This window comes from Hyposmocoma kahamanoa, unplaced genomic scaffold (genome assembly GCF_003589595.1).
Source record: "Hyposmocoma kahamanoa isolate Upper Pololo Valley unplaced genomic scaffold, ASM358959v1 92, whole genome shotgun sequence".
Lineage (NCBI taxonomy): Eukaryota > Metazoa > Arthropoda > Insecta > Lepidoptera > Cosmopterigidae > Hyposmocoma > Hyposmocoma kahamanoa.
Genome location: NW_020654748.1, coordinates 11280939 through 11308858, shown reverse-complemented (window position 1 = coordinate 11308858; position 27920 = coordinate 11280939). Strand labels below are relative to the sequence as shown.

The window sequence follows — 27920 nt, the reverse complement described above, 5'->3', positions numbered from 1 at the left end:
TACTTTAGCATCCAATAAAGTTTAATTTTACTAAACTTAAATTCTTATTTGAAATAATGTGTACTAACCAAATTTTACACCACACTTCTTTCCTGGAAAATTCACTTTCAAATCACGTAGGTAGTAGCACTCTACGGCGACGGTATGTAGATACAGGGTGGTCAGGTTTAGCGCGACGCAGCCGTTAATTGGTAGCATTAATCTTTTGACCGTAACCGATTCCTCTGCCGACCGTGCACGAATTGTCACGGAAACAGCCGAACAGTGCTAGGGTACGCAATTCGTAAAAAAGCAGTAGGTAAGTTCTATGAATAAAATTGTGGCAAGTAAACAAGATTAATATCTTGTCTATAACTATATAATTTTTCTATCTGTATTGTTTTCATATTACTTGTATCCCTTTTTATAGCACTAAAACATTAAGATTATCCCGCTCAATGCCAAATGTGTTTCGTCTGTTAATTCTTGTGGAAATACTCTTACCTATGTAAATTGAAGATATAATCATAACATCAATTATATGTTGATGATCAAAATAATTGAAAAAAAATCATATAAAATATTCTTACTGTTTTGGCTTTCTACCTCAACGACACATTACAAACAAGCGCTTTTACAACGGAAATTGGATAAATTAAATAGTATTTTTCTCCGCTGTTGAAAAGTTCACCACTATCTTAACATAAACCACAACCCTATTATCTAATGGTAATTGTCCATGAAATACTACACCGTGTATACATATTATATAAGCATAGGTTGACATTCTACGAGATGTTACCAGCTGCGTTAATTCCGGATTAGCGAGTTTGTTTAGGAGTTATTACGCAGCAGTTAGAATTTCAGCGTTATTACTTATTCAGGCTATTCAAATTACAGATGGAAAATTAGAAATGAGATAATGTTGACTCGTTACGTTAGTGTTTTGACTGGGTTCAAGTATATTTACTGAAATTTAGAACTTACCTATTATTAAATACTCTGATATTAACGGATTTTTTTATAAATGTTTATTATTGTGTTGTGTGTGTTGTGTATTATGAAAACATAGTTAGAGCATTAGAGACACCGTGTGGTTCTAGTATGCTACAGTACCAAAATCGTTAGGGACATCGCGTATGTCTAGATAGCGTGAGAGGTTAATAAATAAATTATTCGATTATGAAAATACAGATGAATGTACTGTGTGTACGGAGATAACTAAATTACGTAAAATGTAACAAAATTATACAGGAACCATTTTTTTAACGGGAACTTCTATTGACCACAAAGTAATAGTTATAAATTTCGATTTCAATAAAGCATTTATAATAGTTCCAACATGAAAACGAAAAGTAAAATAAAACATTAAGCTTAGAAAATTACTCGACAAGGAAACGTCTAACAAAACACTTTACAAAATAAACAGCAAGAAACCTTGCCTAGATTTTCTCCAATCATAAATAATACAAAAGCAGTTTGCTATGTTTCTCTACCATTTGCCACCAACAACTACAAAGAAAGGGATATACAATACTCTTATGTTTATTCGTTATGACGTTTTAGTCCTGAAAGTATTTTAATTTTTATACCTCGTGCCTCAGTTTTAACACAATAATATCTTTTTTTAAATGTCTATTTCAAGAAGATATTTTTTCTGGACCATAGGTACTGCATAAAAATGACTAAATGAAGCTATTTTTTTTTAAATATCATACTTAAAATACGTTTGTGCAAAAAATCCTTTTAATAACTTATAAAAATGTCAAACACAGTAAATAATGTTTTGAAATATAATTTACGATTATCGATTTTTTATTGCATTCCACGATGTTTTATCACCGTGATATTCATGTTTTTTGTGAAATAACTTCACTAGTCTGTTATAATTCGAACAAAAAAATTTTATAACTCCTTAATTATAATTATTAATTTGTGTTACACAAATGAATAATTATCGAACATAAATTGAAAAATTTCAAAATCCCTAATTTTATTATTATTACAAAGATCGAACACAATTTGAAATTTGAAAACTCTCTAAGTTTATTATTATTAATACAAAGTTCGATTAATAATAATAATAAGAAAAGTTTAGAAACTTTCTTTTTGCTTGTTTATTTCAGATATTCCCATTTTATTAAACAAAATCGTAAGAAATATTGATTTGAGAGTGAATGAAACTTTTTTTATGTCTTTAGTGCATTTACTTGAGCACTTCAAGTTCGGCATTTCATTTCATAGAATTGAATTTAAGTCTTAGGTATCATGCTTGACGAAATGTTGATCATGTACGATATGGCGAAAAAAAAAAAAGAGAAACGCCATGTAAGTATATTTATATACAGACGAATAAAAAGTTCGCGAAATCAGACGAAGTGTCTTTTAATCCAAAATATGACATTACATAATTAAATTTTCGTTTCGTATTAGCTCAAAGCGTTTTAGATAAATTTTTCGTTTTAATGTAATTGCCTATACCTATTGTTAATTTCAATGATTTCTTTGATTATTTTATATTTTTTTAAGTGTAATTTACTAACACAGTCCTAAGTTTTCAATTATTACTAACAAAGTCTTCTAAGATCAAAGATCTTAAATAAAATTATTATGAGTAAAGTGGAGACATACTACCATAATTAATATATAATGTTTTGTTACAGATGACGAGTCAGAGTGACATATGGGCGCGGGGTAAGCGCTGCAGTTACAGGTGAAGTGCGACCATGGCGGCACGGCTATGGGCGCGGGCATTACTTGCCGTTGCACTCCTGGCGGCTGCCCGCGCCTACCTCGTGCTCGTCCCCGACACTGCACCCTCCGGACACCCCGTCCTCGATGCTGCCGTCTACAAACTCGGCTCCGAAAGAAAATACTCCATCGACGTACATCGAACCGCCAATTTTGTCCACCATATACTACGAGTCAACCGAACCACCGGCCTCGTAACTTTAAGAAAAAGACTCAGATGTGATGGAGTTTTCTATCCCAATTTGTTCACCTTTTACGTTGACTCTACTTCCGACAGAATTAGAGACATAGAATACTACAGTCTGCCTATAAGAGTTCTAGTTATTGGAGAGGACTGCAATAGACGACACGCAGATTTGTATGACATAGATTTCGATAGGGTGTACGATCAAAGTGATTCAGCGTTACAATATGAGGATGAGGATAATATTAGAGATAAGAGAGAAGTGCATATAGAGAGCATAGACTGGAGGTTGTTAGAAGCAGACGAATTAGTCTCTAGTCAATATAATGTTTTGTCCACGGCGATACCGTGGTCGAACGTCATGTTTGATGACTTTAGTAACAATAGGAATAGGACGAAGAGATCTCATCAGCTTATTCCATTTGACATGTCTATTGATATCAAGATCGCTGAGGCGAAACAATGGGTATCTGAAACGTATGCCAGCTTTGCTATACCTACTACGGACAAGTGGCAAGGTATTTGCCTGAAGAAATCTCAATTTGTAAATTCTTTAACAGCATTTTTGCCACGATCTGTTCAGAAGATGTGCAAAGTTCAGTTCTTGGATGTCAGCGATCCGCGATTTATAATAGAGGCTAGTCAAGGCGATTTGGTAGCAAGTAGTGACGTTTGCATTCAAGAGCCAATTTGGAAAATATCGGTTTTATTCACGTTCAACTGCGATAAATCGAACATCATAGATTCGGATCATCGTCTAAAGATCGTGTACCACCATCAAGAGTTAAATGAGACTGATATAGCAAGAAGAGTGAAGAGGGAGCTGAGGAATCAATCACCATACTTCGAACAACCGTTGTACGTAGCTTCAGTGGCGGAAGAACAACCACCTGGTGTTGTTGTTACTACCGTAAGGGCAAGGTACGTTAAGCCAATATTAGTAATTCTTTTTAAAGTAAGTACTGAAGAGGTAGTAAAAAGGTATTGTCACAAATCAATATCGATCACTGTAATGTTGCATAAAATAAAGATTTAAATATTAATGAAGCTTAAATGTCAACAACGACCGAAATGGGCTTAGTAAATTGCCTGAATTGTTAATAAAATTTAATTTAAAAAAAATACTTTGCGATTCATATCACGTAATCGAGTCGCAAAGGCTTACCATAGAAACATCAGCAGCTATAATAAGGCTACAAAAAATATGCTATTTATACATATTCATACCTTACCCTTTATTGAGGTTACATTACGGTTTCAAGAACTTCAAAATTAGATAAATAGCAGTGCTCTTTAATAAACCAACAACTCGTGAATACCATTTCCGACATTCCACACTTCATGGCATCCTCGTTCCCTCTTTATAGCTTCTTTTACAGGATGCCATCTATTAGTATAACCATAAAGTCTATAAAGCGTTTGTTGTCACTAATTGACTCATTGCGTTTATAGCGCTAGCAACCATTGTGGCTGCAGACAATGCTTTAAATCGCTCCAATTTATAAAACGTGACATGCTTTTTTGAAGAAACGACGCAAATGCTATAATTTTTACGTTCTAATGGGCGTTATATAGATTGGTATAAGTTGTGTACTTTGTTTTATATTATCAAGTGACGGGATGAACAAGTCGTGCGCCTGATAGTAAGCTATACGCCTGTCCATAACAGTTGCAGTGCCACTCAGAGCTTTAAATCACAAAGATGTGAGAAGCACTGTCACTGCGCCCGTCACCCTGAAACATAAGTTGACAAGCCCCATGTGCCTGTAATTTCACCAGCACCCTTACCCTTCAAACCCGGAAAGCAGTAATGCTGACATTACTGCTTGACGGCAGAACTAGGTAAGGTGGCAGTACTTCCCTGGACGAATTCTTTCACAATGAGCTCTACAGCTACTTTATCTTATTTACCTATGAAATAGCTAAGTCCAAGGTTGTTTGATTTAAAATTGAACCCCCGAAACATTAACGCTCTTAATGATGATTATACGAAATGTTCTTGAATACTTGGGCTTAATCAACTGTTAGTGATTGCATGTTTGCAGTTAGTGCACAGAAATAAGGATTTCTACTAAAAAGAAAGAGCAATTTCTCAAAATATTTGCTAATTCTGAAAAAATATTTATTAAAAGTAATAAAATATTGTCATTACGAAAATACTGCTTCTGTTTTTCTAATACATTTTACTCTTAAAGTTATTCTAACTTTTAGACAAATACGTTCACTTCAAGATTTTGTTTCATTTCTAATCAATTAATTGGACATTACTTACATCAAGAAATTTTTATCTCTTACGTCAAATTTAAATAGTCTTAAATGAATTCAAAATTTCTTGGGTGCATTTTAAGAAAATATATTCTTAAACAAAAAAAGAAGTAGTTTGCTATTAAGATTAATATTCTAAATTCTAGAGTATATTTTTATTATTTTTATATTTTTATATTAAGCAACATTTCGTTGCTTTTCATAGTCAATGTTGTCGTGACATGTCGCCGAAGACGCACGCGGTAACGATTACTTTTACTTGTGCTTGTAATCATAAAAATCATAAACAGTCATTTATCCAAAGAAACAATACCTAATATCTCTAGTTTGTTAGTGTGTTATTTGTAGTCATAATTTAAGAAATTTGGTTTCAGCATGAAATCCAACTACACTTGTAACAAGCACAACTTTAACATGCAATTAGGTCCATCACGCCACTGCTAGATGGCATTAGTTGTACTCTGAAACGCGCTATCGTTTTGTTAACTTCAATAGTGTAAAGTCATCTCATATATTTGGATTTATTAGTACCACCAACTCGATGTCCTGTTAATTCAAGAAACCTTCCTTAAACCCTCCGCTCGAACCCCCATGTTTGCCAACTATTGCGCGGTACGCAACGATAGATTGAACTCGCCCCTCGGCGGTACCATTATATACTACAAACGGTCACTTCACTGCATCCCCCTCGACCCACCCCCTACAACGTACATCGAAGCATCGGCGTGTCGGCTCGGCTTCACCGGCCACCCACCGATCACTCTCATTTCGGCCTATCTTTCACCTGATACTTCCCGATCGCTAATTCGCGAAGACCTGCAAACCCTCTTGTCCCTAGGAGATTCAGTAATTCTGACTGGCGACCTTAACGCCAAAAATACTGCATGGAATTGTAACACCACCAACCCGCGCGGTAACACCCTCATGACGCTATCCGAATCCATGCATTTCGATATAATTGCGCCCCTAGAGCCCACCCACTATCCGCATAACGTAAATTACCGCCCCGACATCCTAGACTTAGCTTTATTTAAAAAAATTAACCTTAGATTAGACTCAATCCACGTCGTTCATGAATTAGTTTCGGATCACCGCCCTGTCCTCTTTCACCTCTCCCCTCGTTCGGACATAGCCCCCCCTGACCCTTGCGCCCCCGTTAAATCGGTGTTGGACTGGGGGAAGTTGAGTCATGACCTCAATTTCCTCGAGTCTGAACACCTAGTTCAGATTCCGGACGAGATCTCTTCAGTCGTAGACGCCAACTGTGCTATTGACCGTCTAGAGGGACACATACAAACCGCCGTTTGTAACAGCTCCCGGCCGGCACCGGCGACGGACGACCGTCTCTGGAACCTACCGGAGGATGTGCGTGCCCTTCTAACGGAAAAGAACGCAGCCACTCGTGCTTACGACTCTTACCCCACCGACGAAAACCGTCGTTTCCTGCGGGCTTTACAGAGGGACGTAAAGACGCGTATGGACAAGGTACGTCAAAGTCGATGGGAAAAGCTCCTAGAAGGGCTCGAGCCCACCCACCAAGCCTTCTGGCAACTAACCCGTTCTCTCACACAGTTGCCCAAATGCCCCCCCTTAACCGACCCAACCGCACCCCAGCATTTGACGACGAGGAAAAGGCCGAATGCCTGGCCGACAGCCTCGAAGCCCAGTGCTCCCCCAGCCTAGAGCCGGTCGACCCGACCCACCTCCTCCAGGTGGACTCCGAGGTCGAACTCAGAGCGACCCTCCCGCCCTCCGACCCTCCCCTCCCCCCGGTCACCCCAAAGGAAGTATAATCGCTCATAAAGGACCTTAAGCCCCGCAAAGCCCCAGGCCCTGACGGTATCTCCAACAAGGTGCTTAAACAGCTTTCTGCACCCCTCATCTGTCTCCTGACTGCAATTTTTAACGCCGCTCTGACTAACTGCATCTTTCCGCAAAAGTGGAAAGAGGCGGTGGTCATCGGTATTACAAGCCCGGGAAACCTCCATCTGAGCCCTCCAGTTACCGTCCCATCTCCCTGCTTAACACCATGGGCAAACTCTATGAGCGCATCCTATACGCCCGCCTCAGAGACTACGTCATGTCTCACAATCTCCTCCCCGACGAACAGTTCGGTTTCAGAGCTAGGCACTCATGCGTCCAGCAAGTACACCGGATAGTGGAACACATCTCCGAAGGCTTCAATCGCCCCCGCTTCATGCCCACCGGCGCCCTCTTCTTCGATGTGGCAAAAGCCTTCGACAAAGTCTGGCGCAACGGCTTACTTTACAAGCTGTATAAACTCGGCGTGCCTGATCGTCTCGTGCACATCATTCGAGACTTCTTGTCGAACCGCTCTTTCCGCTACCGAGTTGAGGGCGCACTCTCCTCCCCTCACCCCGTAAGAGCTGGAGTCCCGCAAGGCTCTGTCCTCTCGCCTCTCCTTTTCTCCTTGTACACTTGCGACATCCCCAAGTATCAGGCAGTAAATCTCGCCCTCTTTGCCGACGACACTGCGCTCTACTATTCGGCGCGCAGCTCCAAGTTAGTTTCCGCGGCTCTCCAATCTGCCACCACACGCCTAGGCGAGTGGTTTCGCAGATGGAGAATCGAAGTCAATCCCGACAAAAGCGCGGCGGTATTCTTCACGCGAAGTAACCTATCCAGTCGTAGGGTACAAAACCTCACCCCGATCTCGCTCTTTGACCGCCTAATCCCCTGGGTGAACACGGTCAAATACTTAAGAGTTACGCTCGATAGGAAGCTGTCATTCAAAGCACACGTGAAAACCGTCCGCGATCGCGCCCACTTTGTTATGAGCCGGCTTCATCCCCTTCTCAACCAGCTTAGTAAACTCTCCCTTCGCAATAAGGTGAGACTGTACACGACCTGCATCCGCCCTATCATGACGTACGCCAGCGTCGCATTCGCTCAGGCAAATCCCGCGTTAATACACCGCCTGCAGGCTCTCCAAAATAGATTCATGCGCAACGCGACAGGTGCCCCGTGGTACCTGCGCAACGCTAACCTCCATATAGATTTACGGCTCCCCACAATAGCCCAATTCATGAAACAGGCGTCGAGGAAATACTTCGACTCTGCTCCTCACCACCCCAACCCCCTCGTGGTGGCTGCATCCTCTTACGACCCCCTCAGGGAACAACCCCACCGCGTACGTAGGACCCGTCGGCCAAGGGAAGTCCTCAACGACCCTGACGACCCTATCACTCTCGCCACTTTGAAGGCCAACCAGATTTCTAGTCAGTCCCGTCCCGCACGCACCAACCGTCCTCGTCGGCGAGGTCGTAGAGCCCCTCATTTTAGCACGTACACTGGTAGATTCTCTCCAACAGCACGCCCTTCTGGCGGAAGTCTCCAGTAGCGCCCTGAGCCGAGGTCCGTGCCCACTTGGGCGCCCTCAGGCCCGCTACTTAGCTTTAAGTTTGTTTTAGGGGTTATGAGCCTTCAGCTCGCCCTTTTTCTCCGGTGGCGCAGTAAAGGCCATCAGCGGCCACCTGCAAAATGTTATTAAAAAAAAAAAAAAAAAGGATTTATTAGTGCTTTCTGCCGCTGTAGCATTTATACGGCACTGAATGGGACTCTTATTTGTGAAGATTCCGTCCTATTTCTGCTTCTTTAAGATTTGGCACTGAACTGTGTGTTTTCACGCCAGTGAAACATAGACATGGGGATTAGCGTTACATTTCTATCGCTGTGACAGTCGTTCCGGTTCCAAAAAAATCACAGTGATATATCATCGTGGTTTTGTCACGACTGTTACTTCCGTGTAGAGGTGGGTGATAAATAACGTCACGATGATCCGCCGTCAAACAGTATCACTGAGTGACTCGTTCTTCCGGCTTCTTTCTAATACTTTTAGCCGTTTTTTTATAGATTGATTTCAGTTTTTACTCCCTTTGTAATAAGTTTCAATTCCATTCAAAAAGTTGATTTTATATTTAATGTAATTTTGTTTGTTACTTATATAATGCGAATCTTTGGATTGTTAAAAATAGCAATAAAGTGTAATTCTATTTCTAGTAGAATACACAAAGTAGATTATACATAAACATAAAATACCAACTCTTCCTATAATGAAACAAATATACAAAAATATTTTACTTTGTTCATAAATAGGTTTATAGTAACTGCTGCAGATTTTATCATTTACCCTTTCTAGTAGTAATAAGCACCTACGACCCTTGTGAGTGATCAAAGAAAGTCATCCTATCTCACTCACTCCCATCGCCGAAATGGCCCGATTTGAAGAAAACTACAACGAGTGGCGCGCTCAGTCACCAGGGAACGGAGATCGCGCATTGTATCAAATACGTACATATGTCGTGATGTGAGTGACGGGGATAGCTATTGGAACGGAGGAACACCTATGTGACTTTGGAACGTCGTTCCTTCGAAACGAGTCACGGTGATACTGTTTGACGGCGGATCATCGTGATTTTTTCATCGTGACGTTATTTATCACCCACCTCTAGTGAGACAAACTGTTGGGTCCATAACCCTGTAAATTTACCCTTTTTGATATTAGAAAACAAAAAATTTTCAGTCAAATAATTAAGTACCTCTCAATTTTTCATTCTTTTTTTTTTCATGTCAAAATCGGACATTTCTAATAACTAATAAATATTTTGTTGCATCTAGAGTGGCTTTGTAACTTGAAGTAAATTAATTTGCTCTTGGATTAAATATTTCTGTCTTATAACCAGAGGTCGGAATTAGGTAGAGTTATTTATGTACTTGCATCGAAATGTAGATATTAATATGGACCTTCCCGGGATTTCTTATGTGTGGCGATCAATATGACACATAAATAATAATAAAAACTTCAGAGATAGATAAGACAAATAAAACAAAGTTAATTAGCATAAAACTTTTATTAGTGTTTACATTAATTCACAATACAAATAATTAATACATTATTCACACTGCCCATCAGAATCATTTTCCTTGTCCGATTCATTCAAAGTACCACTAAGATTTGAAGTGTTCGCTCCCGATATTACTGAATAAATTTTATGAGAATTAAAGTATATAACCATTAGCTTTTCAATATTTTCTGGCTTCAATGAATGTCTTCGAACGTCTAAAATCCATTTGTACATTGAAAAAGAACGCTCTACGTCAACTGAGGTGAGGTTGGCAAATTTTAATACTTCGTCCTCCTCGTCATTATTGCAAGAAGAAATGTTTTCTGCTACATTTCTAATAGTGTCCAAATCAGGATTTCTATCCATGATTTTTTCCATTTTATCTTCTAAGCTCTCGCAATTTGCCCATCTCAAATGTAATCTTACTGTATCGAATATTTGAAAAGATTCCATTAGAGAAAGATCGGGTTTCTGAAGTGCTGTCAAAGCTGTTGGTATTATTGCAAAATTTTCGTAAATGCGATTTAAATCATCTTCTATGTTGTCATTATTATTAAAAATGTGTAAAGCATTTTCTATTGACTTTGCCTCCTGACTATTCAGCACAGACAATACAGACTTAATTTCATGAAAATGCTTAGCGTAATAAAATGCTGCATGAAGCCAAGTACCCCATCTAGTAATTACAGGTGCAGGAGGTAAAGATAAATGCGGACAAATTTCTTTAAAAATTTTAATTCTTTTTGGTGACTTCAAAAAAACTTTTTTCAAATTTGAAATTAAACTGTCAACAGTAGGGTTCTCCTTTCTAATCTGCCCTGCAACAAGATTTAGAGCATGGGCTAAACATGTGAAATGCAACATTTTTGGAAAAGTTGATTTTAACATTCTACCTGCTGATATCATGTATACCACACTGTCTGTACATAACATTCTGACATTATCTACTTTGCTCTCAAATGAACTTCCCCACATATTTTTCAAAGAATCTTGAACAAACTGTGATATAGTTGTTCCATTTACAGTATCTATCATTTTACATGCCAATAAGTACGGCCGTTGGCACCCACTAGATTCTAATGGTCTCACCAACAAATTTACGACAGCTCTTCCTAGGTAATCCACAGTTTCGTCTACGGAAAGCCATAGTTTTTTATCTGCAATCTTACTTTGCATCTCTTGGACTCTGATTTTAAAAAGCTGATCCAGGTACACTTTTCTCAGTAAGGATTCACTAGGAAGTTTAATATTTTTGCAATTGCAACACATGTATTTTTCAAAGAATGATTTAAATGCATTGTTGGACAGTTGGGACCATGATATGTTACAAAGAATCAAAAATTCGATTAAGTCGAAGTAAAATTCTAAAGGGGTATGGTGTTCTTTCTTCGTGCCTTTATGTACTGCTCCTTCTAGATGTCTTTTTACGTTACTTCGGCGAGTTGCTCTCAAATGTGCTTCACATTTAGAGCAGTAAATTAATCCACTTGCATGGTCATAAAGAAGCTCCGGATTATTTTCGATCCATTTGTTGACGGTAGCCTCTTTGATTGAACTCTGCGCCATAGTAATACTTTTAATCAAAGTATTAATCTGGAGCAAAAAAAGAGTTTCTTAGAAAACCATTTGAGGGTGTTTGTAAGTATAAGATAGCGCAAATAAGTTAAAGAAATTCTTAGATAACCATTTGAGGGTGTTTGTAAGTATGGGATAGGGCAAATAAGTTGATGAGCATAGATGGTGGGAAGTGAACTATGTATAGATTCACTGTTAAAGCAACTATAGTAATACACATTATTTATATATTTGAAGTATATATCTATTGCTTAGTAAGCGCAAGAAATCTAGAAAAACACCGTGAATATTTAATAATTCACTTTACACCCTTTTTCACTCGGTCTTTGTTAAAAGAAGCTAATTTGGGCGTGAACCTGAGTAACGTTAAGCTTCTTCAGTAGCATTTAAAATCAGTGCTACTTTATTGTGATTGTATCAAAGGACCTCTTAAGTAAAACAATACCGATTTACATAACAATACAAGAAACAATCTACATTGGGAAAATCTAATATAAATGAAATAAAAATATTACCAAGAAACTTACCAAGTATATCAACAACTTCAAATACCCAATCATCCAATACGGTAAGGTCAAATCAAAGTCCGTTAATGGGTGCCAAAATAGTCGTATTAGTAGAAGTCCAGAATCCGAATAACAAGCCAGGGTCAAACAAAATTCACCACACAAAACACAGGAGTAAACAAACGAGCGCATTCTACGAACCGAGGTAAGTGAATGAGCTCTGTGAATGAGTCAACCGACTTTTTTAAATAAAAAGCTTAAAAGCTTAGAAAGAGACAAAATCTAGTACATTTCGTTGAACGGGGAGTGCTCCGCATTTCCTTTATTGTTTTCTTTTGTTTTCTTAAGCCATGTTGTGTGCGCACACGCGCGACGTTGCCACATTTCTATTGGAATTTTGCAACTACGGACATTCAATATCGTTGATGTAAGTTTGGCAACGTCGGCGTCACGCGTGCAGTGGTTATAATGGGGTAAGAGAGAATACCTTCTTTATTAAATAAATCTCTTCAAAATTAATCTTGGGATTTGAGGCATATCCACTTTATTCTTTCGTAACATGGAACCAGTGTAAGTACGTAAATAACTCTACCTAATTCCGACCTCTGCTTATAACTAAAATACACTTTTGGGGCGTTTTTTTACTATTATCAAGTAATTATTCTCTAGCGTCTATAGGGAGAGGATCGTTTTGTTGGATTTAATAAATTTGTCTTCATAAAAAATTTTTGTCTTTTTCTAAGTAAGCTGTTTTTACCGTGTGCGTGAAGCAGTATTCAACTTCATCCGAGACCTCGACTACATGAAGTTGATCGCGACTTCACGCATTAACTGCATGCAGTCGAAACTCAACTGCATGCACTGAGCCGTATGGCGTGATTTTATTTCTATCCACAAGATATTTATTTCACGATTGATGGATAATGTTAACGTAGCATTCTTTATTCATAGAAGACAGTTAGGAATCATTTGTTCTTTAATATAAAAATGAATGGATACAGAACCCAACAGTCAAAGTATTTTATCAAATTTTAGTGTCTGGTACTGTCGTTTGACCATAATGATGAATGAAACATACTATTTATGAACGTATTAAGTGGAGGTCCACATTCTCTGCCTACCCCTGAATGGATGACAGGCGAGATTATTACGTATATATTTGTTCTATATATTACAGATAGATTGTATCTCACTACTGTGCACGGGTTTCTAAAGAAGTTTAAACAAAAGTACCCCGGACTTCATAATAAGAAAAGCGGTTACAGACCAATATTACACAAAATAAAAAAAACAGCACGTTAGAACTGGATTTCCATAGACTTAAATATTGGTTATATTTTAGTATTTTAATTTACCCGCAGAAAAAGCATTGTATGCAATCATTACATAATCAGGTCTTGAAATCTCGTACCTATTGCTTAATCACTCTTTAAACCCTAATTTTTATGATTAGTACATAAACGTGATTATTTAGTACATACTACGTCATTTTTATTTATAAACTTCGGGTTTAATAAGACATAAAATAGGTATAAGTCCATTGCAAACAACTCGAGTCGTTTAAGTCGTTCAAGTCGTTTAAGTTGTATAAGTCTTTTAAGTCTTGTAGTATAACGACTGAGTCTTATTAATAAAATCTCGAACCTCCAATCTTAATTTTAGAGTCGAGTCCTATAAAATGGAGTCGAATCGCTAAGTCTCTTTCATCGCTAATCGTATCAGGGGCGGAACAATACAATAATCAGGCTTTCTTTTCGTTGACGTGCGAATTGGTACGCTTATAATCAGTGATTTTGTATCTGATAAATACAGAACCCAGGTTTTTCTTAGTGGAAATACAGATTACCATAAGGCAATTTTTCAAAAGCTTACACTTTTTATCTTTAAAAATGTATAGTCAATTAAATCAAATTAATAAATCAAATTACCTAAGACCTATCGCCTACTACACGAACTTGCAAATCGTTTTTTTTTTTCTTTTATTAAACAAGAACACATCAGGCTTGACTTTTTGCATAATTGGACCGCTCGTATCGTAATATCGTATCGTGAGAGTTAAATTTAAATCTTAATTGTCAAACTTGAAACTTTATCAACCACGTACCACAGGTTGCCATAATTTAATATAATTTCATTCTATCGGAGTGTACACAAGATTCCATAAATGTTCGATTTTTAAATTTTATTACAGAATACTACTTAATAACAAACACTAAGATAACTGTACGTCATTATTCTGGAACTTGCAATATAAATGCATTTACTGACGTCTAACAACTCAAAAAAGCACTATTACTGCGTAATCTGAGAAATATTGTCTTTATTACGTACGTTTCGTTTCCGTAATCCAAGCTATACTTTGGTAACTCACGTGCAAGCCATCAACGTTGGTACGACGAATTGCAGGTTCATAAACCCCATAGACATTCCTGTTTTTATTTATGAACCATTAGGTACTGTTAGTACAAAATATATTCATAATTTTTTTCTGAAAAACTCCACTAGTTCGTTGTTATTATTGATTTTGTATCAACAAACGGCTTAAATACGGCTGGACACGAACCGACGACCTGACCGAGCTGGCGCTATCGTCGATCTCCCAACAGAGCTATGGAACGATCCGCCGGATCGAAGGAATTTTATTTGTGTTTGTTCCGTCTTTGTATCAACAACAACAACAAATCATGTTTGTATTCATAATCATAACTAAACTAGTGGAGTTATTTCACAAAAAATTCTCAATAAAATACATTGATCGAAAAGCGACATATGCGTCAGTTGTTATGATCCTGATATCCTGTAAAGGTATCGACTGCGGTGAGAAGGTTATTCAAAAATCTCTCACTAGGTGTCACTAGCGGCGACGGTTGCCGATAAATCAATACAAAGATCTATAATAAAAACACAGGCAATACCTCGGTAACTGGCTGGACCTGTGGCTAATGGTTAGAGCAATGCTACGGTGCAGTCTGAACGTGGGTTCAAGTCACATCGGATCGACGAAATTTTTCTGTGTGTTCCACCTTTGTTATTTCTCAAGAAAATCTCAAAAAAAACATGTTTGCTTAACTTAATTGTACTGGATTTATACTGATTGTCCCGCTTATGCCTAAAGTTAAGATTTTATTTAAGTATTAAAGCATGTTGTAGTAATTTCCATGACTTCCATATGTATAGTGTAGCCGTCTAAAAATAAGAATCGCCTTTTTGGCAACGCTATATTATGGTCCTTATGACTTCCGTAATTTAAGCAATCATTCATGAATATATTTATTCTTACAGGGATCCAGAAAACAGCCCAGTGACCTACTCCATGTCAAGTCTACTAGACTCTCGCTCGGCCGGGATGTTCGCCGTAGATTCCAGGACTGGCGTAATTACCACGCAAGCTAGGCTGGATCGTGAACGCCTTGATGTGCATTATTTCAGAGTTGTGGCACAGGACGACACTTTCCCGCCCAGGAGTGGTACTACTACATTACAGGTGACATACTTATGTGAAAACTCTAGTGCACTAAGAAATACCAACATTTTCACTGAATAGTAATTGCAATGTTAAAACATCAAAAAGCGACCAGACCATGTTACGAATTTATCTTCTCGTTCCAGATCAATGTGCTGGACTGCAATGACCACGCACCGGTATTCGAGATGCCTCAGTACGAAGCTTCCGTGCGGGAAGGGGCCAGCCCTGGCACCACCGTGCTGACCCTTAAAGCTACAGACCAGGATTTTGGCAAAAATGCTGAAGTGAGTTCCACACAACTACCCTTCACCATAAGGAAGTAGACTTGGGACTCCAAAGTAGATCATTAGGCTTTGAAACACCTCAACAAAATTCTCACTTTCTGACATTTGATTTATTAAAACTCAGAAAGTAAGAATCTTGTTGAAACTATTGATTACATAGTCAAACCCTTTTCTCCGTAGGTTGAATATTCCATAGAATCAGTAACAGCAGAGGCAAGCGTTGACGACAGTAATGATTCAATAGACAATGAACAGCCCGACACTCAGGAGGTTTTCCGAGTAGACGGCAGAAGTGGAGCATTATTGACCAGATCACCTTTAGATAGAGAGAAAGTTGCGCGGTATACTGTAATTGTTAAAGCCACAGATCAGGCCAGCCCTGTTTCTGATCGTTTGTCTAGCACGTAAGTATCGTTCTGTTTCTTTCATTTACTGGTTTGAATTTAACGACATATACACATAGGAAATGAAACTATTTTTGCGGATTTAAATCGGGTAATGTTTGTTTTTTCAAACAAACCTACGTTTCGGGCCCTTTACAGGTCCAATGGTCACGATTGACTCAACCGATGATATTTACGCGATTTAAATCTGGAAAAATAGTTTCATTTCCTTTGTGTAACAATCGCGAAAACCTATGAACTCGAAACACACAACATACATATATTATACAACATCACTTACGTTATCTGATACCAAAGCAAGTAACAAAAGCACTTGTGTTATGGAAATCAGAAACGACGATACCACAAACGCCCAGACAATATAGAAAAGTTAGTTTTTCTATAGTGGCCAGGCCGGGGATAGAATCCGGAATCTCAGAGATGGCGATCCCATGAAAACCGGTATGCAAGCTAGTATACCCCGAAGGCCGTCAATACTTGGAGCACGTTTAGTAGATAATACACTTTTTTCAGAATATGTTATTAACGTAATAATGTGTGTTTTGAAATTTTCTAAAAGTTTTAGAAGCTTTTATCATATCGTGTTTAATTACTTTGATTGCTACGAAAATAATGAAAAACATAATGAATTATTATTCACCAAAAAAAAACAGCCAAAAAATTATAATATAAATGAAACTATTTTTCCGGATTTAAATCGCGTATATTTGTTTTTTCAAACAAACCGACGTTAAAATTATAATACTTTGTCTCTTTTTAGAGCAACGGTCTACGTAAACATTTTGGACGACAATGACAACTACCCTCAGTTCAGCGAAAAGACCTACACTGTGAATATAGATGAGGATATTACTGTTGCTGACAATCCCGTTATTGCAAGGATCAAGTGAGCTTTTTTCCTTAATTTGATAATTTTATATTATTTAACACACTCAGTGACTACGGAGCGCTTATGTCATGTAAACTGATGTAGTAGTAGTACTAATATACTTAGTACGATTTTATGGCCAAATAGTTGTCTCCTGTGTTGAAGATGCAGTTCAGCTTTTTGTAAATTTTCTGAACAAGTGTAAGTGATTATTTCTGTAATCAAATTAATCTTCATCTTCAGCGGGGACAGCAAATTTTTAGTTGCACTAATATCATCTTAACGCAATGAAAAAAGGTTTTTTTTTTTAAATTTTATAATACCAAGTGATGGAACAAAAAAGTCGTGCGCCTGGTGGTAAGCGAAACGCCTATCCATAACAGTTGCAATGCCACTCAAAGCTTTTAATCGCAAAGATCTTAGGGGCACAGCCACTGTGCCCGTCACCCTGAGACAGAAGTTGACAAGTCCCATATGCCTGTAATTTCACCGGCATCCTTACCCTTCCGAACCGGAACGCAGTAATGCTCACATTTCTGCTTGGCGGCAGTAATGGGTAAGGTGGCAGTAGGTACTTCCCTGGACGAACTCTTTAACAAGGAACTAACTCTACTGCTACTAAAATATAAATAAACCAAATAAAATATAAATTAAAAAAGATAAAACCTTGACAAGGTTTTTTCTTTTACTTATAAGTTTACTTAATAAGAAAAACCTAGTCTGAATATCCAACTATCTCTACAATTATTACATTTTATAATTACAATGATCTAACGAGAGGGACTGACAATGTATGCATTATATTATACTATCCACATTCTCCACGAATGACAATATTACCAAGGAGCACCATAAAAATAATAGCAGTCGTGTCTCGCCGCCCTAAAACTACACCTATCATTACGAGACCACCCGCTGTGCCGTCTGGCGATTTGAATTTTCCACTCCATAAATTTCTGTTCCCACTGCTAATATTGTTCATGCAGACTATCCAATATCCCCTAGATGTCTATCATAAAGTATAAAGCACAAAGAATAAATAAATTAATTAAATTTTATATTTAATAATGAGAAAAAAAATGGAAGTAAATTCATTTGCGCTTTTTTTTAAATTTACTTTGTTCCGCAAAATAACCGCTGAATATATATTTTTTTAAATAATTTTTAATTATTCAAATGTTTTAAGATGTTACTTATACCTTTAGAGCAACGGATGCGGACTTAGACGCAAACGCAGCTATTCGGTATGCAATAATCGGCGGCAACACCCAGATGCAATTCTCGATCGATAGTCTCAGCGGGGATGTATCTCTCGTCAAGCCGCTGGATTACGAGCAAGTTAGGAGCTATCGCCTTGTTATTAGAGCTCAAGGTAAGGGTGACACAATATTTTAGTCTAAGATATATTTATAACCTAAAGGGTAACCACTTTCCATTAGGTTGACTATTGTTTACCAATTCGTACCTTCAAAAGTGTGCACAGCTGTGGTAGGTAGCCTAATGATTTGACCACCTCTCAGAGTCGCGGATTCTCTTGCATCTCTGAGTTTTTCGGAATTTATGTATGAAATTTAATTTGAAATTTACCATAAGGTTTTCGGTGAAGGAAAACATCGTGAGGAAACCTGCACACATCTGCAAAACAATGATGTGTGTGAAGTTCCCAAAGAGTATTGGGCCCGCGTGGGGACTACAGCCCAAATCCGCTCTTTGCGAGAGGAGACCTGTGCCCAGTAGTAGGGTTGTAGAGTCATATTTAACCATAAAAAAATATATTGACTTCATTTTAATAATCAAAAGTTTAGTGTATTAAGTACAAGTTATACCTTTTTAACCAACTTCAGAAAAGGAGGAGTTTCTCAATTCGACTGTATTTTTATATTTGTTTGTATGTTACGTGATAACTCCGGCGGCATTTGTGAACCGATTTTTATAATTTTTTTTTGTTGGAAAGAGAGAAAGACCTCGGTATTGATCCCATTTAAATTTGAAAAAAATATTTCACCTCTAAGGGTGGCAAACAGGGGGATGAATACGGTTTCGTGCACTTTCCGGTAACCGATTTCAACGAAAGTTGGCAAATAGATGTAATTCCACGAACTTTTGAGGTCGATTTTTTGATGTCAAAGTCAAATAATCATTTATTCCATAGGTAAAATTTCTAAACTTGAAAATGTCATTTTTTAAGCTACTTTTTAAGGCATTGCTCATTCACTACGCTGACCTCCCTCAGGAGAACGAGCAAGAAACTCTAGGGATTGCTCTTTTCAAATAAACTTAAATGCTACGGAATACACATTGAATCATAATTGTGTGGAATCTACACTCTTGTTGTCTTTCCATACTTCTCTCTTCGTTATCTAAAACATACGCTTAAATTTTGTTATATGACTTTTCAATTAAATTACTTTTAATGTAAATTTTAAAGTTAGGAAATGATAATCTTAATATATTCTCCGGAATGTTAGTAGGTACTCTGTACTGAGATTATTATCAAATAAGTTTATACTCGAAGTTACTTGTCCTTGAAGTGCGTTCCCGAAACTTAGTCAGTTTGTAATAATAAGTTCTTTGTAACGACGGAACATTGCTATTGTTTCATGAAGGGAAACCTATGATTAATAATTATTTATCTAATTACATAATTTAGGCACTCATATCCGGTCACTAGAAAAACGACTTCTTTCCCAGATGGAGGTAGCCCGTCTCGATCCAACACAACACAACTGCTGGTCAACGTGCGAGATGTCAATGACAATGCACCCAGGTTCTACACCTCCTTGTTTCAAGAGTCGGTCAGCGAAAATGTTGCCGTTGGATATAGCATCGTTAGGGTACGTATAGAAATAGCACGGCTAGTTTCAATATGTGCCATCGAGTACATCCCTGGCAACTCATCAGGCAAATGGGCTTATATGACTTTTAAATATCAACTGTCGTGTGCACTGAAATCACAAATTAGAAAGCTGAAATAGTACAGCGCCAACAACTGACCTGTGTGTATGTCTCCTTATATTTCCAAAAATATTCTCTATTTATTGTAATAAAAATAATATCTCTAACTATGAGAGGCTGTTCCATTCGGTGGTGTGGGAAAAATAGCAAAACTTCTAATTACAAAACAAACGGAATCACATTTTCATCGATAATTCAATACTAAATATGTAATTTTCCACTTTTCGTCCATTATAGCATAACTCAAGTTAAAGTTCTGGATTTGAAGTGAAACGACGACACCCGCCAATTGTTTCGAATTCAGGCTGGCCGATCGGAGCGCAGTTTTCACTGTAATGATATGGCAGAACCGTTTTCAAACATATTAGATTTCGTCTCTATTTCTGGTTACATACTCGGTGATATGTGAATACCATAAGAAAATGTCCGTGCCATGCAAAAGCACTCATAATACATTGTCTTATCAATTTAAGCATTGGTCTAAGACCTACTTAACTTTAGTGCAAGTGGACTTCAAATTAACACTTTAAAAACAAAAATCTACACCGATTAACAGGATAAAGGCAGGACTTTGTTTTTAGTTTCTTAATTGCAATTAACATAAAACTGCTTAAAAACGCACGTCCCACCGCCAAGTAATCCGCGCGTCTCATCTATCGCGAACGTCTATAGCAAATGTTCCGTTTAAAGGAAACAGATGTGAAAAAGCGAGCGGAAGTAATAAATAAATAAATAAATAACGCACACACTCAACATAGCCCCGCACTAGGGAAACCCTGTGTCGCGGGTACCATGGACACACACATAGACAACCACAAATTACACCCAAACTCACGAGAGAAATAATTGTAGGTCATACAACTATTTCTCTCGGCCTGGGAATCGAACCTGGGACCTCTGCGTGGCAGTCCGGCATGGTAACCGTTCGGCCACGGAGGCAGTTAAAGTTAAGTAGAAGCAGAGGTCAGTCGCATCACTGATTAATTGATTATTTTTTTGTAAATATTTGAAAATAGATCCGCCTTTCGAGCGAGCGATAGTTCTACGCCAAGCCTACACAACTTCGTTCCGTTACCATAGGACTTCCCAAAAAATAATCAAAATCACACGGTGGAGAAGCAAGAAACACAATCAAAATTTTATGTCCCCTTTCCAGGTGCAAGCTTACGATGCCGATGAAGGCGTGAATGCAGAATTGACGTACACTTTAACGGATAAAGACTATAGTAATAACGAACTTCCCATCACTATAGACCCTAGATCCGGATGGGTCTATACTTCTGGACCACTGGATAGAGAAGTGCAATCTAAATACCAGTTGCAGGTAAGGTTTTATTTCGTTTCTAAAACGAAATAAAACGTATTAAGCCAAATATTACTTCCAGTCACGTTTCTATTCTCTATTTATACTATCTTCTTTTTTCATCTGTTTATTCCCAGGACTTCTTAGCCTTTCATCTGCAATTTGACTTCTTTCCTAGCTTTTTCAAATCTTTAATTATGCAATATCCACTTTTGTCAATCTTTCCCTCTGGATAATATTGTATATCTAACACAAGATGGTCCATTATATTCCTAAAATTTTCACATCACTAGGTAACAGCTACAGACGGCGGTACTCCACCACGTTCCGCCACAGCGTCTGTTGTACTAGTAATCCAAGATGTGAACGATAACGACCCCGTCTTCTCACCACCGCAGTACGAAGTAGAACTTGCGGAAGATGAACCACCTGGCACGCCCGTTGTCACTGTTACTGCCACTGACGCTGACGAGGATAACAGGTAGGCAGATATGGCGAAAGGGACATTAAGTTTACATACAGCTGTACTTCCATATACGGAAACGTTTTAATAACAGTAAAGCTCCTTGTGAAATAGTTCGTCCAAGGAAATACTGCCATCTTCCGGTTCCGGTTTCGATGGGTAAGGGAGCTGGTGAAATTACAGACACAAATGGGACTTGTCAACTTACGGCTCAGTGGCAGTGCCCCTCAGATCTTTGAGATTTAAAGCTTTGAGTGTGTGCTACTGCAACTGTAATGAACAGGCGCACGACTTGTTCGTCCCGTTACTTAGGTTTTATTTTTTTTTAAATTACGAAGTTATCCTTAGACACATTTCTTGTCTCTTTAAAGTGTTAGTATTGAAAACGCTGTTTTCCCGGTACACCCTATTATTTTCAAACTAGCTTTCACATGTTCAAGCTTAAACGTTTAACTCTGAAAGTTACTGTTTTGGAAGGAATATTATTTGTATGTATAGATACACCATCTTCAGTACACACATTGAGAAACATTGATTACATTGTCTTGTTTTCTAAACTTATATACAACAGTATTATCGTTGATACAAAGATCGAACAACACAAAGAAAACATCCTGATCACATCGATCTGACTGGAGTCGAACCAATGTCTGTTGCCACACCGGGGCTCCCTCTCTGACCAACTGTGCTACAGACCGAGTCAGCACATCTTACGAATTGCTCTGTGTGCTTGTTGCAGATCCTTATAATTAGGTTTAATCGGTTTTTATGCCTTCAGCGCCGCCTGTGAGAAGCTTATAAAAGTTTTTTCTTTATGTTGTTCGGTTATTGTACCAATGCACTACAAGAAACTACGTAACTAGTGTAAACAAACTAGTGAGTATTTTCATAAAAAAATATATGAATATTCTGGTAGTTAAATACAACTATGCAATAAAATAAATATTACAGCAATTATGAAGGATAACTTCAAGATATACAATTTCAATTATATTGTATTATTTTTATGTTCTGTTGCGAATTAATTACAAAAGCTATATAAAAGATACAAACTCCTTTAGCACAGCCCTTAGAACAGTCGTTACATTCCCTTTTAAACGTGTTAAATGAGTCGTGAAAGATGTTAACCTCGTTTGATATTTCGCTCATTTGGTGCTACATTGACGTAATTGTAATTTTGGCAAAATTGAATTAAGTGTATTAACATATCAGTAACATAACAAGTGTTTATGTTTGAAAAAAAAATGGCAGTAATTTTAAATTAATATTTGTATATAATACTGTAAAAATACACAAAGTTTTATTGACACGTCATAAATTTGAAATAAAATTAAAAAATCAATTCCAAAACAATCCATGTCCTGTAATATTACAAGAAGTACAATTGCGTTAGTGTAGCATGACCAATTTGACCAATTTGATACTCATGATTATTAAATACAAAGATCGAACACAGAATAATTTCTTCGACTCTGTGCATAGCCGCTTTCACCATTGTGTGTCGAAGAAATTTTTGTATGTTTTCGATATTTGTATTAAATATCCTAACAAAACTAGTGGAGTTATTTCACAAAAAATATCAATAATAAAATTTGACAGTTATTAGGTATAGGTACTTACAAAATGAATATTTTCAGGTTGCACTACGAAATAACAGGCGGCAATATACGCGGTCGATTCTCAATAACTTCTCAAAATGGTCGCGGTTTGATCACAGTGGCACAACCGCTTGACTTCAAACAAGAACGGCGATATGTACTCACAATAACAGCTACTGATTCCGGCGGTAGGTCCGACAACGCAATGGTGCATATCAATATTACTGATGCCAATAATTACGCGCCTGTTTTTGAGAATGCTCCTTATACCGCATCGGTAAGTTTACGATCTACTATGTAAGTTGAAAACGTAAAATTAATTGACAAAAGAATAAGTCTCAATTTACATTGCAGCGATATCTACATAGATACAGTACGCTAGCTGCGGGAATTCCCGCGACAGCGCAAGAATTCTCCGAAAGACGTTTGTTTGGCCATCTGTTTTTTGAGTCATATCTAATTTGTACTTTACATAATTGACGTTAAATTCATTATGCATTATGTGCAATAATCTGTCACAAATTAACATGGTATTTGTTACAAATATTCGTCGTTGAAATTTCAAGTGCATTTATTTAAAAGTATTTTTTTTGTGAAACACAACACACATAACAATTGCGAAATGTAATTTTAGGTATTCGTGGACTTCTATAGTAATCTAGAAGTCCAGAAATTAATACACTAAATGGCATTGCTTGTATTCTAAATTGATCATGTTTGTTAACATGATAATCATACAAGACTTCAGCAGAATTAATTTTATTTGAAACACATTTACACTCCATACCGGTGAGGACGAAGCTAGTTTAGCATGTGCTCACGCCAAGTCTCTGCAGTAGTTCGCCCTTCTGGCGTAAGCGTGTTAAAGTCTGTGCCCACGTGGGTACCCTTAGGCCCGCTACGTAATTTATTGTACGGGTTAAAAGGTTTGTCCTATTTTTCAGTGGCGCAATCATATAAATGTAACGTTTACTTATTTGACAATAAAAATGTTAATACAAAAATTTTACTCCTCTTAAAACTCTGTCCCAGGTGTTCGAAGACGCTCCAATAGGTACTACAGTTCTGGTAGTATCAGCAACGGACAGTGACGTAGGAATGAATGCGCAAATCACATATACGCTCAGCTCGGAGATATCCAACGAGGCTGTGGCCCATCATGAACATGAGTTCAGTATCAACCCACAGACAGGAGCTATTACTACTAACAAGTTGTTGGATAGAGAAACCATGAGTGGTGAGTTCAAAATACACTTAACGAGAGCGGCGGTGGGCTAATGTCTAAAAATTGTTACTTTTTGGTCTAGTTTTTAAGTTTAAATTGGACTAGAAACTATGCATTTATGTTTTAGATTTCATTTAAATATGTAACAATAGTTTTTAATTTATTTAAATTGTATTTCTTAGTTCAAGTTTTCTTTTTGCGAAATGATATAACCATAACAAAAAATCAATTAACAAAATTATTTGTGTAAGGCAACATGACGAGAATTCGTCATGTTGCCAAATTAAAAAGATTTAAATGTGTCATCTTAACAAAAGAAACTTTTAGAGACTTATTAATTCAATCATAACTTTACTTAGCAGTTAAATTTAAACTTTTTTCACTTTCAGGTTATTTATTAACAGTAACAGCAAGAGACGGTGGTGTACCTTCCCTGTCAGACACAACGGATGTAGAAATATCGGTAGTTGATGTGAACGACAACGAACCTGTATTCAAACAACAAATTTATAGCTCTAGCATTATGGAGGATGCTTTAGTTGGTACGTCTAGTGTTTTTTGCAAACTTCGAAGACAAGACGTTCTCAAATAGATTTTATTTTTATATGTGGGTGTAAACATAGACTACATATATTTTTAATAAATTGATGATTTTTCATCCTTAGGTTGATCCCATATAAATTTTGTTAGGATTAAATCATGTTTTCGGGGAAACTATGAGAAATAAAGCTTTTCAGGCGTCTAATAAAAAAATCGTTTAGTTATCTAACACATAAATAAATAATTAAAAAAATACTTTACATATAGACTTTAGTAACAGACAATAGTGGTGGGAGATAAAACGGTCTTTCTCTATAGTAATAAATAGTATAGTAATAAAAAACTTTTTCTGAACTCTACAAATCCAAAATAAGATTTTCTCTTTCCTTTTCTTCATAGTTAAAAAATCACCTGCTTAAAAATATATGTATAATAGGTAACTGAAAATATAATGTCACTTAAACAAAAAAGTAAATTGATTTAAAAAGACTCCCTTTTCTGCAACAGGTACATCGGTAATTCAAGTGAGTGCAACAGATGCGGACGTCGGCCTCAACGGTCGAGTTCACTACGAATTAGATCAGAAAGATAAGGAAGAAGGGTCGTTCGTCATCGATTCTGCTTCCGGAGTTATAAGAACTAACAAGGCGTTGGACAGAGAATCAGTTGCTACTTACGACTTGAAGGCTTTGGCTATCGATGGGGGCACTCCACCGCAAAGTTCTAGTGTAAGTATTTCCGTAATACTGTTATCTGACGTAAGAGAAATACGTAATGCAACCTTATATTAAGATAAGTAACTTCAATAAAATAAATTTTAAAACATTACAGTGAACTAGACCATAATACAATGTTAACTGAATGTATCCGAAATCAGATTAAAATTTTACAAAAATAATGAGGAAATGTAAAATATATAACATATATATTGTTATTATTATTGATACAAACATCGAATAACACAAACGAAAATTCCTTCGATCTGACAGGACTCAAATCAGCATCTGTTGCCACGCCGGGGCAATTTTATTTCTAATTATTTTATACATATTTACATGTTTGCCACTTACTCTTTGTTACGTGCCAAAATTAATCGCCACATTAATTTAGAGATTTTTTTTATCTGTTACGAAAATATGTGACCATGCGTAAATTTAATTTCTTTATAGGTGATAGTCCACATAAAAGTAGAAGATATAAACGATTCCCCGCCCGTGTTTGCAAGCGATTGTCTGACGTTCTACGTGCCAGAGAACAGCCCTATCGGCACAACTATTGGAGAAATCTATGCTCACGACCCCGACGAAGGAGCCAATGCTGTTGTACATTATTCTATTAAAGGTAAGTCCACATTATATTAGGCCAGATTGATGACAGCTTTGTTCAGCATTAAAAATTTACTTGGAATGTGAATAAATATCATGGTATTAAGATATCACAATATTGATTACAATCAATATTACAATTTAGAAGCGAGTACTCTTGTCAACCTCTGGCAGCTGTGTGAAGTGACGAAAAACTTTCATAGATTTCTAGGTGGTGCTACGGCAAAAAATGCCGTTAAAACCAAAAACAAATATCTGTAATAAACTCATAGAAGACTTCGTAAGGTCCGCTGACTCGATCTGTAACTCAGTTGGTAGAGCTGTTGCCTTAGATTGGAATATAGAAACAGGTTCTGGTCCTGTCAGATCGAAGTATTTTTTTTTGTGTTCGATCTTTGTATTAACAATTAAAACGAACAAGTGGAGTAATTTCACAAGAAGGAGAATGAATGTCATGGTACTAAAACATCATAATATTTATTACAATCAATATTAAATATTTTGCTTATCAGTTTAAGGATTCGAAAAGTATCAATTTATGATGGAATTTGTAATAAAATATAGACATATTTTTGTTGACACAAAAATGCTGATTTATAGATTTTTTTTGTTTTATGGAATTCCTTATTTTTATAATTATACCTATCCAATTAACCCTTTTTATTCTTCTTTCTACGTCAGGTGGTGACGATTCCAACAGTTTTTCGCTAGAAACTCGCCAAGGCTCCGACAAGGCAGAACTTGTCACCATGGTTGATCTCGACTACGAAAGTCCAAGAAAGAAATATGAGCTAGTTATTAGAGCAGCTAGCCCACCTCTGTGGAATGACGTCAGAGTCGAAATATTAGTCACCGATGTGAATGACAACGCTCCAATGATGAAGGACTTTCAGATTATTTTCAATAACTATAAAGATTGCTTTCCCGTTGGACCTTTTGGTAGAGTGCCGGCTTATGACGCCGATGTTACTGACAAGGTACAAAATTTTTCCTATCAAAATTTATTCACATTTACAGAACGCATAAATGAAAAAGTAACGTATTTTGATACCTTTATGCAGTAATCTGTGTGATTTTTTATCAAGATAAAAGTACTACAATAAACAATATCATTGTTTTATTTTAAATTGTCAGTATCAATGTTTAATGATTTATTCTAGCTCCAATTCCGAATTCTATCTGGCAACAACGCGAATTTAGTATTATTAAATGAAACGACGGGATCAATGACATTGTCACCTCAACTGAACACTAATGTGCCGAAACTAGCTACCATGGAAATATCTGTATCAGGTATTTATGGACCATTTTAACCGTAGAACAAGTAGTATTAATTAATATTTTAAGGAATGTTTTGGGAAAAT

At 37.1% G+C, this 27920-nt stretch overlaps 1 protein-coding gene across 2 annotated transcripts in view; it reads left to right on the top strand.

Moving 5' to 3' along the window:
* The window catches only part of LOC113236584 (protocadherin-like wing polarity protein stan), a 126817-nt gene that overhangs the window by 64179 nt on the left and 34718 nt on the right, over positions 1 to 27920 (top strand). For both annotated transcript variants that reach the window (XM_026472723.1, XM_026472721.1), the window contains exons 3-18: positions 2643 to 3835; positions 15408 to 15609; positions 15735 to 15875; positions 16056 to 16279; positions 17040 to 17165; positions 18353 to 18519; positions 19839 to 19981; positions 21259 to 21426; positions 21699 to 21886; positions 23506 to 23743; positions 24499 to 24703; positions 25081 to 25233; positions 25739 to 25959; positions 26401 to 26572; positions 27238 to 27533; positions 27717 to 27849. In XM_026472723.1, coding sequence (XP_026328508.1) covers positions 2706 to 3835; positions 15408 to 15609; positions 15735 to 15875; positions 16056 to 16279; positions 17040 to 17165; positions 18353 to 18519; positions 19839 to 19981; positions 21259 to 21426; positions 21699 to 21886; positions 23506 to 23743; positions 24499 to 24703; positions 25081 to 25233; positions 25739 to 25959; positions 26401 to 26572; positions 27238 to 27533; positions 27717 to 27849 — 3907 coding nt within the window. In that variant the 5' untranslated portion in view covers positions 2643 to 2705. The remainder of the gene's footprint in view (positions 1 to 2642; positions 3836 to 15407; positions 15610 to 15734; positions 15876 to 16055; positions 16280 to 17039; positions 17166 to 18352; positions 18520 to 19838; positions 19982 to 21258; positions 21427 to 21698; positions 21887 to 23505; positions 23744 to 24498; positions 24704 to 25080; positions 25234 to 25738; positions 25960 to 26400; positions 26573 to 27237; positions 27534 to 27716; positions 27850 to 27920) is intronic.